Source organism: Periplaneta americana, chromosome 16 (genome assembly GCF_040183065.1).
Source record: "Periplaneta americana isolate PAMFEO1 chromosome 16, P.americana_PAMFEO1_priV1, whole genome shotgun sequence".
In the NCBI taxonomy this organism is placed as follows: Eukaryota; Metazoa; Arthropoda; class Insecta; order Blattodea; family Blattidae; genus Periplaneta; species Periplaneta americana.
The window spans coordinates 172,128,912-172,142,849 of record NC_091132.1 but is presented as its reverse complement, the minus strand read 5'-3'; the positions used below and the strand labels follow the sequence as shown (position 1 = coordinate 172,142,849).

At 34.3% G+C, this 13,938-nt stretch overlaps 1 protein-coding gene across 5 annotated transcripts in view; it reads left to right on the top strand.

The window, feature by feature from the left end:
* The window catches only part of LOC138691923 (zinc finger protein 583-like), a 37,663-nt gene extending 24,704 nt beyond the window's left edge, over positions 1 to 12,959 (top strand). For 2 of the 5 annotated variants that reach the window (XM_069814557.1, XM_069814556.1), the window contains 3 exons: positions 1,589 to 1,726; positions 4,295 to 4,377; positions 10,817 to 12,957. In XM_069814557.1, coding sequence (XP_069670658.1) covers positions 1,589 to 1,726; positions 4,295 to 4,377; positions 10,817 to 11,867 — 1,272 coding nt within the window. In that variant the 3' untranslated portion in view covers positions 11,868 to 12,957. Of the gene's footprint in view, positions 1 to 1,588; positions 1,727 to 4,294; positions 4,378 to 10,789 lie in introns of all 5 variants that reach the window. The other 3 variants (XM_069814560.1, XM_069814559.1, XM_069814558.1) reach the window with 3 other exon arrangements.
* Positions 12,960 to 13,938: the final 979 nt, after the last annotated feature.

Below are 13,938 nucleotides of genomic sequence, written 5' to 3'. Positions count from 1 at the left end.
CCATAGTACAACTACAAAACTTGCTTTAAAATTTAATATAAATGTTGTAGGTAAATCTTTTTTGTTTTTTTTTCCACACAGGAGTGATTTTGTTTTTGCCACATCTGATAGATGTTATTGGATGTAAATGTAATTATTATAAACGGAGAACACAATCACGATAATGCAAGAACTGTATCAAGTGTTCTAGTAACAATAATAATAATAATAATAATAATAATAATAATAATAATAATAATCTGAGATTAATCTCTAATGATTAGTCTATCTATCTTTGCGTCTGTAACAGTTGTGCAGCATGATTATTCGTTTTGTTATATTTTCTGTGACGTTATCTCTGTACTAATATTGTTATTAATCTACTGCTATATGAATAATATTTTGTAAAACGTTTCTACATTGTCGCAGTATATAGGCGGAACACTATGTATGGACCTATCATATTATATATGTGGTAAATCAAATATTGAATAATTATTAATTAGCAATAATAACTGCATATCGAAGTTTTTCATACTATTTTATTTATAACTTCATGTTACTGTTTTGGTACGTTCCATTGACTGTTCCATTAAACGTTTGTCATAAACGCAGAAAATAAAGCCTTCAAAACTTGCTTTAAAATGTAATATAAATGTTGTAGGTAAATGTTTTTTTTTTTTCCCCCACACAGGAGTGATTTTGTTTTTGCCAAATCTGATAGATGTTATTGGATGTAAATGTAATTATTATAAACTGAGAACACAATCACGATAATGCAAGAACTGTATCAAATTTTGTAGTAATAATAATAATAATTATAATAATAATAATCTGAGATTAATCTCTAATGATTAGTGTATCTATCTTTGCGTCTGTAACAGTTGTGCAGCATGAGTATTCGTTTTGTTATATTTTCTGTGACGTTATCTCTGTACTAATATTGTTATTAATCTACTGCTATATCAATAATAGTTTGTAAAACGTTTCTACATTGTCGCAGTATAAAGGTGGAACACTATGTATGGACCTATCATATTATATATGTGGTAAATCAAATACTGAATAATTATAAATTAGCAATAATAACTGTGTATCGAAGTTTTTCACAACTTCATGTTCCTGTTTTGGTACGTTCCATTGACTGTTCCATTAAAAGTTTGTCATAAACGCAGAAAATAAAGCCTTATTTTTACCGTGTGAGCAAACCATACGTGTATCTTATCTGTCGCCTTCCATACAAGATAAGACATGTCGGTGAGAAGACCTTGTACTGTGCTTCTATTTATTACGAGCGTATCACGACCGATCGTATCTCACTCGAGGGTGCGACACTCGACCGAGTTCAAGCGAGCGATTTAACTCCAATGCAGCACTCTGTTAGCAACTATCTGTGGATGCATATTTGCTACGTACTGAGCTTCGTGACTGTATATACTAGACTGTGCTGCCATAATAATTTATTCAACTTTATAAGTGACACGTTATCTTTTCTTGGTTACTGTATGCAGGCTTCCAGATCTGATGCTGATTTTATTCTAAATTGTTTTCTCGCCTCTGTTGCAAGTAGTAACTAATTACTGATCCACGATTTCTGTGTTTTGTGTAGGGAGGACGATTTTTGGATTTTCACGGAACATGGATAAAGACGGAATGTGGTGATCAGAGCTATGATGTCATATCAGAAGTGAAATTAGAAGAAACTGCAGCGACACGTAATGATGCTGTGGTGAAATCTGAAACTGAGGTAAGCTGACCCCTTTGTTGATATAGGCCTATTCTTCATGTTTCACTTGCATTTGTCTAGACACGTCTCCTGCATAACGTTTAACATAGCCTGTGCACTATTATGTGTTTGTTTCACTAACAGATTTTGTAGCTACAATTTACAATAAAATGTGTTACACAAAACATTCGAAAATATTCGTGTAATTGTAACACTGATTTATAAAATACCTGCCAAGAGTGATTTATGTAACAGGCTTTGGTGTACGTAAGATACTTCAGACATTGTCCAAAAGTCATTGATAAAGCCACATTAGTAAAATATTCATTACTATTGTCCACACCTGTGGAGTAAAGGTTAGCGCGTCTGGCCGCGAAACCAGGTGTCTCGGGTTCAATTCCCGGTCGGGGCAAGTTACCTGGTTGAAGTTTTTTCCGGGGTTTTCCCTCAACCCAATACGAGCAAATGCTGGGTAACTTTCGGTGTTGGATCCCGGACTCATTTCACCTGCATTATCACCTTCGTCTTATTCAGACGCTAAATAACCTAAGGTGTTGATAAAGCGTCGTAAAATAACCTTCTAAAATAAATAAAAAATTCATTACTATAGGTGCAAAACATATTAGAATGTCGGTTATAACAAAACAACTAAATATGATATACCTAACTATGGATTTTTGTTCCTATTTCCTTCAGATCTACAAGTGTATTAATAAGTAAAGGCCCCATACACGCAAAGGCGGAGGTATGGGTATGTCTGAATTGTATGATTTCCCATATGTGCTTAGACTAACCTCCTAGACTTATAGTTCATCAAGAAAACGTAAAGGGTCCTTTAAATCAGTGATTTCCCATGGAGAAATAATAATATTATTAATAATAATAATAATAATAATAATAATGCTTTATTTTTTCTGGTATAGTTAAGGCCATGAGGCCTTCTCTTCCACTCAACCAGAGGATAAAAAGGAAATAGCCTACATGATAATATACTGTTAGTACAAAAGAAAGTTAAAGACAAGACAAGATCGAAACAGAAAAATAAGCCAGAGAATTATCGAACTTAAATATTTACATACGCTAGATGACAAATTAAATTACATGATTACTTAATAAACTAGTTACAATTTTGAATTTTAATATATATTCTGAGATACAGTGCGTTCTAAAATAAGATGTTTCACTTTGGACTTGAAAGCATTTAAGGTCGGGCAGCCCCCAACATCTGTAGATAATGAATTACAAGAATTTTTTTTAACGACAACTGAATCATCAATCATTGAATTTATTTTTATACCTTCTGTCTTTGAATGTTGCACTTAATTACTGAAAAATTTTTTTCCAAAATTTTGTGAAAGTATTGAATTTTACAAATTTATTGTCCATGTACGAACATAAAGTGTAGGTTTTATTTACAGTGCAATGGAATCTACATAATTATATACATGTATTACAGGAAAAATCTGCCTTATTACAGCTAACCAGATATGCAGTAAATATTCCCAAAACCAGACGCTAAATAACCTGAGATGTTGATAAAATGTCGTAAAATAACCTACTAAAAATGTTCCCAAAATGATATATGAATAAAATATTTATCGGTACCTATTTGAATGACCTTCATTATATTTTCCTATTCGATATTAATATCTTCTTCCGTCGGAATTATTTCTGATAATTATTTTGTCTTTCTGTTATCATCGTGGTATCTGATACTCTAATACACTAATTCGTGATTTTTTTGGTTCTGAAAATTTTTTCATATAATATTACAGTATTAAAGTTTTGATCTAACTAACACAAAAAAAGATAGAATTTTAAACTATATTGGGAAGAAGATTTTGTGGTATGTTTAAAGATAAATCTTAGAACCTTAAGAGAATGACGTACTTACTTACAAATGGCTTTTAAGGAACCCGGAGGTTCATTGCCGCCCTCACATAAGCCCGCCCTTGGTCCCTATCCTGAGCAAGATTAAACCAGTGTATCATCACACCCCACCTCCCTCAAATCCATTTTAATATTATCTTCGCATCTACGTCTCGGCCTCTCTAAAGGCCTTTTTCCCTCCAGCCTCCCAACTAACACTCTATATGCATTTCTGGATTCGCCCATACGTGCTACATGCCCTGCCCATCTCAAACGTCTGGATTTAATGTTCCTAATTATGTCAGGTGAAGTATACAATGCGTGCAGTTCTGCGTTATGTAACTTTCTCCATTCTCCTGTAACTTCATCCCTCTTAGCCCCAAATATTTTCCTAAGAACCTTATTCTCAAACACCCTTAACCTATGTTCCTCTCTCAAAGTGAGAGTCCAAGTTTCACAACCATAAAGAACAACCAGTAATATAACTGTTTTATAAATTCTAGCTTTCAGATTTTTTGACAACAGACTGGATGATAAAATCTTCTGAACCGAATAATAACAGGCATTTCCCATATTCTGTGTTTATAAGAGAATGAGATGCAAGTTCAAATAATTGTGCCCAACAGATCATAACAGATCTTTATGATGTGTTGGGCATCCCGGATAGGAAATCTAGAAACTAGCTGTGCAGCGTCTGTTTAATTTCCTCTCCATTTTCAGCAAGATTCATGTAATATTGATGTAGCGACAGAGGAGATGAAGCTAGAGGAAATGGTGGAGGACAATGAGGTTCTGCCTGACAGGTGAGTACAATGTGGGAACCTTCACTTCGTCCTGTCTTTAATTGTTTTGTTAATATAATTGCTGCTGCTGCATGTGACCTTCATCAGCTTCACAATTCTCACAAATCACAGCATTGTCTAATGAAGGAATATCAATATCAAAAGGAACGTTGACAATCTGACATTTATTTAATTCTGAAAATCATTAGCCTGCCAGATATAAAGGCAGTGCGTTTATAAGTACGCCTAAGTCCGAAAAAAAGCCCTTGTTTTAGGTCAATCGTTCCCTATGTACAATTATTACAAGGATATGGCTTGTAGTGCAGTCTTCGATCTTAACGCATTCCAGAAATAGCGCTATTGTTTAGAATGCCTGCATCACTCAAGACACGTAGATACAAGAAAATAGAAAACAAACACACACGGTTAAGCTGACACGCTCTTATCATTCTTCCTCTGTAATTATATTTGCAAAAAGAGCAGGCACTTCTCGTTCATGTGAAAGAATATTTCTGTTATATCTTGTCGCTCAGTAAAGCAAGTGGTAGTGATTAAAAAAGAGATATTTAGAGTTTACGGGTAATTTCGTTTTTAATATTCCAGCGTTCTTCCTCTTTTAACAGACAAAAACCTGAGTCTTGAGCCCTTCGACGAAACAAAAATGGTTAGTTATTTATGGTTAGTTATTTAGCTCGCCGTAACTCGGAAACCGTTAAAGATTTTGAGTAGCAATAAGTTTTAAAAGTAATTTTCATTTTTTTCAACATTTCTCTCACTTTGATCCCCCCCCCCCATCTAACTTGGGAAAACAGAAATGTTTGCAACTTAATAGAGTTGGGCAACACGATTCTTTTTCAGAAGTCGATTCCAACGATTGAATCATACATTACGAATCGATTCTAACGATCGTTCACGATTCTTCCAGTCTGTGATTCCAACTATTCTTTTGAATCGTCAACGAGTTCACAATTCTTCCTAGTCTGCGATTCCAATGATTCGTCAACGAACGACTTACAGGACACTTTCCTTTGCAAACCACGGGTAGAACAAAAACGTTCTACATTTCTCGCATAGATGGCATAAGAGGCGAGACATTGGATTGTCTCTTTCTCATTGGCTGGAACCATTCAGCATGACCTCCATTAGTCTACAAAATTATTCCAGTCAGTGCTTCTTAATTTTAATTTATCAACTGAACCTTAATATCAAGTATATTTTTTGCATTACATCTCTATTTAACCACGTAAATTTCAGATTCGTGTTCATTATTTCTCACACTTAACAAATGCAGTATTTTGATTTCACTCTCGCTCGGGAGCATTCCGCACAGTTCGGAAATGTCTGCTGACAGGTTACATCAAACAGGTAAATAGAATTGTGGGTTGCGATACCATGCCGATTCGTTGCTATTCTTTTGAACGACGATTCCTTACGATTCTTTTGAACAACGATTCGTTGATACCACGAATCGATTCTTACGATTCTTTATTATTAGTCATTCAAATGAACGATTTGTTCACGAATCGACCCAACTCTATAACTTGCCATCTTTTGAAGATGGCAATGTCTATTTTGAACAGATCACTTGGAAGTTACTATTTTTCTCTCCGTTTCCAAAAAAGATTTTGATTTATTTTGAGTTTTTTTTTTCTTTTAATATTCCAGCATTCTTCCTCTTTTAACAAACAAAATCCTGAGTCTTGAGTCCTTCGATGAAGCAGAAACGGTCGTTTAACTCGCCATAACTCAGAAACTAGTGAAGATTTAGAGTAGCAATAATTTATAAAAGTAATTTTAATTTTTTTTCAACATTTCTCTCACGTTGATCCTCCATCTAACATGAAAAACAAATAAATTTGCCAGTTACCAAGTTTTGAAGGTGTGGGTGTTTACTTTGAACAGATCACTTCGAAGTTACTAGTTTTTTTCTCTCTTTCCAAAAAAGTTTTTGATTTCGAATATTTTTCTGTCCTTTCCTCAGACATTCACCCATCAGTCATACAGATTTACAGCACGATTGATTGACAGTCTTAGGAGCTACAACGTTATAAATATTTAATGCCACAGGAATTTGATTTCTCCCTGCCTCTGGCTCTTGTATCGCTGTCTCTCTCTCTATCGTACAAGCCATCTATATTACAAGGCTGCAGTGATCTCCGATTGGTTCTCCTCGAATGCAGAAGATTTGCTGCGGAGAATAATGTTACTACTGCCACTACTGCTTAATGTTCCTTGAAATTGTATCTCTGTTACATTTTCAGCCCTGACTCAATAATTTGTTTATTTTTCTGCCTTTAATTCTTGGCCTTAATTCGTTTAAGATAAGCTGCCATATCTTCAGTTCTCTTTCAACCACTTGTCTTTGGTTTTTCTTCACATATCTCATAATAATTCATCATCACTTTGCCAACTCATTCCATTTGCTCTAATTTTTAAAAATTATATCTTAAGTAATTTTTATTCTCGTTTTCCTTGCATCTTATATTATAAATGTGGTGCTCTCAAATACAAATGGAATAGGTTTTAACTGTATTTAGTGGTAAATGTCTTCACTGTTACAGTCTTACTAATAAACCTGTATAGTTTTTATACGAGGCTTATGCAGCATTGAGACAGAAAACGTTACTAATAAACCATGCATAAGCAATGGCTGTATAAACAGGCTGTAACTATACAATGGGAATTGCTTTGCAGTAGTTATGTACACGAAACCCCTTGTTTAAACATTGTATACAGACAAAAAATGGCCACCCCTCTAACAGCTGTTCGTATCGACTGTCATTTTATGATGATGGATGCCTTGTAACCACAGAAGAACACACCAAAGAGCACAGAATAAGTAGAATATTATTCCTGTAGCTTGTTCTCTTTGACCAAAATATAGTGTGGTAATCGATCAGAGCCATGCCCACGTGCATCAACGTCGGTTAGTGTAACCATCGGTTAAAATTGTGACCTAATCCCCGATTAAGCATTTTTATGGTGGATCGACCTCGGTTACGACTTAAATAGGAAGTTAACCACAGTAATCTCTAACCGGCCAAATATGAGCGGTTAAATGAGATAACCAGCGATTAGTAGAGCAAGTGAAGCAAAATGGCGGGCATAACCACAGGTTATTATTTCGAAGACGATTATTATTGTGCAGTACTTGAATTACTTGGATAGAGCGTGAGCGTGAAGGTTCTTTAGTGGAAAGAGAGAATTCTTGCGAGCAATTAGGTGACAGAAAATTTCAGGAGGGATTTCGTTTATCAAAATCTACAAATGGATCGATTGAAATAACACAAGAACAATCATATTTCTCCAATGGATCGGCTGCTTATATTACGATTCTATGTAACTATTATTTTCTGTATTTTAAGAGGGAATACTCGAATTCCAGTATCTCTTTCTCTATGTCACTGGCTGAACAAAGAGAGGTTATGGATGGATCTTAGGATAATGCACAATTCCCTGGTGTATTCCAAGATCGTACACACATTCCTACCAATTTTCTGCATCCTTTTCCTTTATGGATATTCCATCTTTTTTATATAATAGGCCTACATTTAAATCTAGTAATTAAGCCTATCGATACTTCAACCTAACATTGGGATATAATCATTTATGGATTCAATTTTCCATTTTGTACGATTTTAACCTAAAAGTACTGAAAAACAAAGAAATGGAACTCACAAATATAACAGCGCCCAAAGGCAAACAAATGCAACGCGAAAATGTAGGATACGTTCATTTCGATGTAGAACATAGTGAGCGCAGTCGTTTTTAGACGTTGACTATTATCTTTGCAGCGGTATGGATGCTTTCGTTTAGTCATTTTGTAGAAACAATGTACCATCATAAACTTTACTCTGGTTAAATGAGGTGTCAGCTAGCCAAGTTTTAGTAATCGGTGATTATGAATGGTGCACATAAATTACATTTTAACCACGGCTACTGTTTAACCATCGTTTCGTAATCTATGATTACTGCGTTTTTAATCAATGTTGATGCACTTCGGCATCAGTTGTACTATCGATTCTTAACACGGCACACTCGAGCGCTTTACCGGATGCAATAGAGAACCTCAGATATTCTATTACCTTTCGTTATGAAGTAGTGACGAAACTATGACGTAGCTGTGTAACAGTTACACTGTTTTACACGACGTATGTAGTGATTATTAGTAAGGAATTCACACACGACTTATAAACGAGCTACTCATTGTATAAGTATAAGGGAGTTAAACGTCGGTATATAGAGTTTTTATTAGTAAGACCGTTAAAGAATAATGAGGAATACAAACGAATATCCGTATCTGTCGATATAGTATTGCCTTTGAAAGTATGTCTTCAGGAAATTTGTTATACTATACTTCTACAATTTTTGACCTATTTTTTTGCGAACGTCTTCCTTGCTAAGTAATATACTGCTCATAATGATAAAGAAGCTCCTTATATCACATTAATATCGCTTAGAATCTCAGCAACGGATTTTTTCCACATATTTGTTGATTTTTCACTTCACTCTTGTTTGTTGTATATTTCTTTGGAAATATAACTCTCTGATAGGTTTACAAATTTCATGCTCTTTTTTTTTTTTTTCCTGTGTGAATTTGAATTTGATAAATATATGAATAGTTACCTATATTTTATACAGTCATACATTTCATTGGTACATCAAAATTCAAAATGGAAAGAATCATTCAAAGATCCAAAACTAATTCCTGATCTACCTCGAAAATCTGCCGTGGCAATGTTTAGATTGATTACTGGTCATGATTGCCTCAGTAAACACCTCCATCGTATTGGAGTACTGAATTCACCAAAATGCTTACTGTGCACCAGAGAAGAGGACATGGAGATGGAGCACCTGGCTAATTGTGAAACTCTTAGGACATTTGTGGACCTTCCATCAAAATATTGGGAAGCAAGAAGGATGATGACTTCATTGTTAAATCTTGAGCATTATACACACACATTTCATTGATTTTTTTTATAAGTTTTGTACATTCTTACTGTTTGTGGGTTATTCTTTGAGATATTTTTCTCGTATTTGCTTTCTTTTTGAGAAAAAAAAAATTGTTTTATATGAAACATTTCATAGCGTGTTTTGACTCATTCTGCAAAGGAATTGTAAAATACTATATTTGTTTGAATCAAATTTCTAAACATTTAAAGGTGAAAGCTGAAATTAATACATTAACTTATTATCACAATACTGTGCTCTCTTAAATTGACTTCAATCAATGGCTTTCCCAAAACATGCCAAATGTGGTGAAATGAGAGGTGCGTGGTAATGGAAGTGCAAGCGTTGTGGTTTCTAATGAAGGAAAGGAACGTAGGAATATAAAACACACGATACGATGTAGTGTGAGGAGCACAAAGTTTATATTCATTCAATAACCACTGAAAAATACTGAAGCATAACAAATAATAATGAAATAAACACACAGTTAAACAAACCTAACCTAATGTGTTAGATTCGTGCATAAATGGCGTAATAAAACCCTAAACTAACCTAACCCGTCAGAGATCAGTATCTGCAAGACATAGTATGAGTGTACACTAGGGTTAATCTTTCATAACGTTACCAAAGTTATGTTGGTCAGACTGGTAAGACAGTTGAATGTGCATAAGCGGAGTATGAACGAAATTACCTCCGTGCTAGTTTAACCCAATAAATATTGGGGACATTACATTACACGTTGAAAAATTACAGTCTTTCGTCAAAATATGTTTAGTGTTAGCGTGAAATATATTGGTTGTAACCGCTACTTACATGCTTTTATGTAATGATATTATAGTTCATTATGCAACGAGCCTATAATGATAGTAATTAAGACGCAAGTATGTTTGTTTATGAAACGAGCGCAAGCGAGTTTCATAATTTTCATACGAGCGTCTTAATTACCATTGTAGGCAAGTTTCATACGACTTTTTATGCTCGACCATATTTCTAACTTGAAATTATTCAGAAGTATTCACTTTATTAGTATCTGACTGAAGATCGGAAGTGACCTTGTTCATAGCTCGTGAATTGTGAGATGTGCGCAGACGCGAAAGTATTAATTTTTTCGGAGGAACAATAATGTCATTGACCTTGATGTAATGCAGAGAATGTATAACCTGGAAATTCATTTAGAATTGAAAAAGGAGATAACAAATTGAATTTATTTGAATATTATTTACAATTAACGCTAATTATTATAGTAACAGAACATAACCTTCTGCGACAGTATTGGATTTCCAGCCTCCGTGACGTTTCCCTCGTCTTTCAATTGTATATCCGAGAATAATCGAAAACCTGTACTTTAATGAATAGGTGTACTTTAATGACGTGCATTAAAGGACTGCTACCAGGTGTACATATAATTACTATATTTCGGCATGGTCGAGCATAAAATATTGTGTATAATTGTTTATTTTCATATTCGTACTTTGTTGGTTAGATTTGCAGTTTAACATTCTCATGACAGCATTCCAGCTACCCATGAACACAGAGTGCCAGAACAATTGAATCTTATTCGAGAAGACCACGATGTTACAACTTCATACATACCTGCCTGCAAAAGCTCTAGTGGACACGATACTCACCACGAACTATTGACTATAGAAGACAACTCGAAGACACAGTCGAGCAGCCACAATCTTAAGGGATCAGCCAGCAAATCTTCAGAAATTTTCGATATTAATGGCAAGAGTGTAACAAAGTCTCCAGCTCCTAATTTTCATGCAAGAAATCATAAGCACAACACGTCCTTCAAATGTGATGTGTGTAGGAAATCCTTTACATTATTGAACACACTAAAAATTCATTCACGTATTCACACCGGCGAAAAACCATTCACATGTGATGTTTGTGGAAAATGTTTCACTCAATCAGGAAATCTCAAGAACCATGCTCGCTTACATACGGGGGAAAAACCGTTTGCATGTGATGTGTGTGGAAAGGGTTTCGCCCAGTCGGGTCATCTGAAGGATCACGCTCGTCATCATTCTGGCGAAAAGCCATACACATGCGACGTATGTGAGAGGAGTTTCTCCCAATCGTCACATCTCAAAAACCATATGCGCCAGCATACAGGTGAAAAGCCATTTAAGTGTAATATTTGCGGAAAGTGTTTCACACATTCGAATTACTTGAAAATTCATGGACGCCTTCACACTGGCGAGAAACCATTCAGCTGCGATGTTTGTGGGATGTGTTTTTCACATTCTAATTATCTTAAAATTCACGGACGACAACACACAGAGAATATTTCGTTTAAGTGCGACGTTTGTGGAATGTGTTTCTCGCATGCAAAATATCTTAGAATACATTCACGGCAACATCCAGGAGACAAACCTTTTAAATGCGATGTTTGTGGAAAGTGCTTTTGGCAATCGAATTATCTCAAAATGCATGCGCGACGGCACACAAAAGAGAAATCATTTAAATGCGTTGTCTGTGGGAAGTGTTTCTCACATCTGGGGCATTTAAAGAACCATGAACGTTTACATTCAGTCGAAAGTCAAGATAATACATGAGAGTCTTCTTAATTATCTCGCAGTGCAATAATTCCTCTGCGACTATAGTTCCTATTTTTATAAATATAGAATAGCAGTGTTTTTACTGCTATTTATGAAATGTCGTATACATTAATAATGACGAAGGGTATATGAAGAGTATACATTGTTGACATGTATATGTAGTAGTTTGGCGAAGTTGAATTCTGGAAATCATCTAAAAGCAATTCTATATGAAGTCAGATCTTTCTGAGAAATTCTTACACTGTCTTTGTTAATCGCTCGTGGTATCCAGTAGACAATATTTGTGTTTTTATATGTATCCTTTTTCGGAATTTATATCGAATTAACATAATAGTGCGATGTAAATCACGGATTTAAATCTGTATTGCTACCGAATGCAGAGTAATAACTGAAAGATACAGAATATTCTGGTTTATTGTTTTATTTTTTATGGATTTACACCTTTTGGTTATATGATTTTAGTGTACCTCATATCTCTATTTAGAATGAATATTTACAGACATTAAACTGAGATGTGAGTGAATCTTATGAGTATTTATGGTACAGAATTATTTTGAAAGTAGGAAAGTGATATGATTGGGACTTCCTTTCTCGATGTTATGGAGACAGTAAATTTTAAGTTTTTTAACAGTTGTAACTAATATAATATGTATTTTCATAATTCAATTTAGGTAAAACTTGATATGAATTTCCAGTTTTTCTTTTGAAAAATTGAAAAATATATGTTCGTTTTTCTACTTAAGGCAAAAAAGCGCAGAGTGAGCTGAAAAATATTGCCTACATTTTAAATATGAAACCAGAAATTCATTTTGTTTATTCTTGTTCTTATATTTTTGAAGGATAAGTCATGAATGTAGTAAGTGACATTTACAAGTTACATGAAATTGAAAAAAAAAGTTGCTGAATCTATACATGACCATTTCTTGAGACAATTTTATGTGATGTAAATACAGACTTTTATTGCCTACAATTTGTAATGGTTTTCTTTTACTTATAATTGAAGTAAAGCAATGCATGCGAACAATGTTTTTGGAATGTGCTCTGGAAGGTTGATACATGAACATGTAATAATAATAATAATAATAATAATAATAATAATAATAATAATAATAATAATAATAATAATAATATCTATTTTTTTATTCTGGCGAAGTTAAAGCCATCAGGCCTTCTCTTCCACTCAGCCAGAAACAAAAGAAGCTGATAGAATTTTACTAATATTTAAAGAAGACTAATAAAAATTTCTATAGTTATACAAGCACAAGTTGAGTAAAATAATGCGAACATACTAAATAATAATTACAAAATAATATAAGGCTAGAAGTTACACTCAATGAATAGCAAGCGGTAGGTGAACCAATATTACAAATTACAAGAATAACAAATTCAAATGTAAATTATAACTATACAACACTGAGGAAAATTACATATATACACACAAAGGAGAATTAAACCTGAATACTGGTCACGTGTTTAAACAGTTCACTTTTAAATTGCAATATCGTTCGACAGTTCCTGAGGGAGCTGGGTAGGGAGTTCCAGAAACGAATTGCTGATACTGTGAAAGAGGAAGAATAGTGAGCTGTTTTGTGGCAAGGCATAGATAATAAAGGGTTATTTTTAGAACGAGTGCCCAGGCTGTGATAAGAGAGATAGTTATGCGAAGAAGTATTGATGATGCGATATAGGAAAATTAGTGAATGGATATATCTTCGGTCCTGTAATCTTACCCATTGAAGCGTTTCAAGGGAAGGTGTAATGTGGTCGTATTTGCGGATGTTGCAAATGCAAGCATTATGAACGCGCTGCAATCTTTGGGCTAAGTTAGAATTGAAATCTGTTAGTAGAATGTCGCAATAGTCAAAATGTAGCAGCACCAATGTTTGTATGATAATTCCTTTTAATTGAAGTGGTAGAAAATTTTTCAGGCTATGGAATGAATGAAGGATGGAGAAGACGGTCTTGCATGTTTGTGTGACTTGGACATTCCACTGGAGGCTCTCGTCCATGTACACCTAGATATTTAACATGGGAACTGAATGGGATAATAATTTCATTGAATTTTATA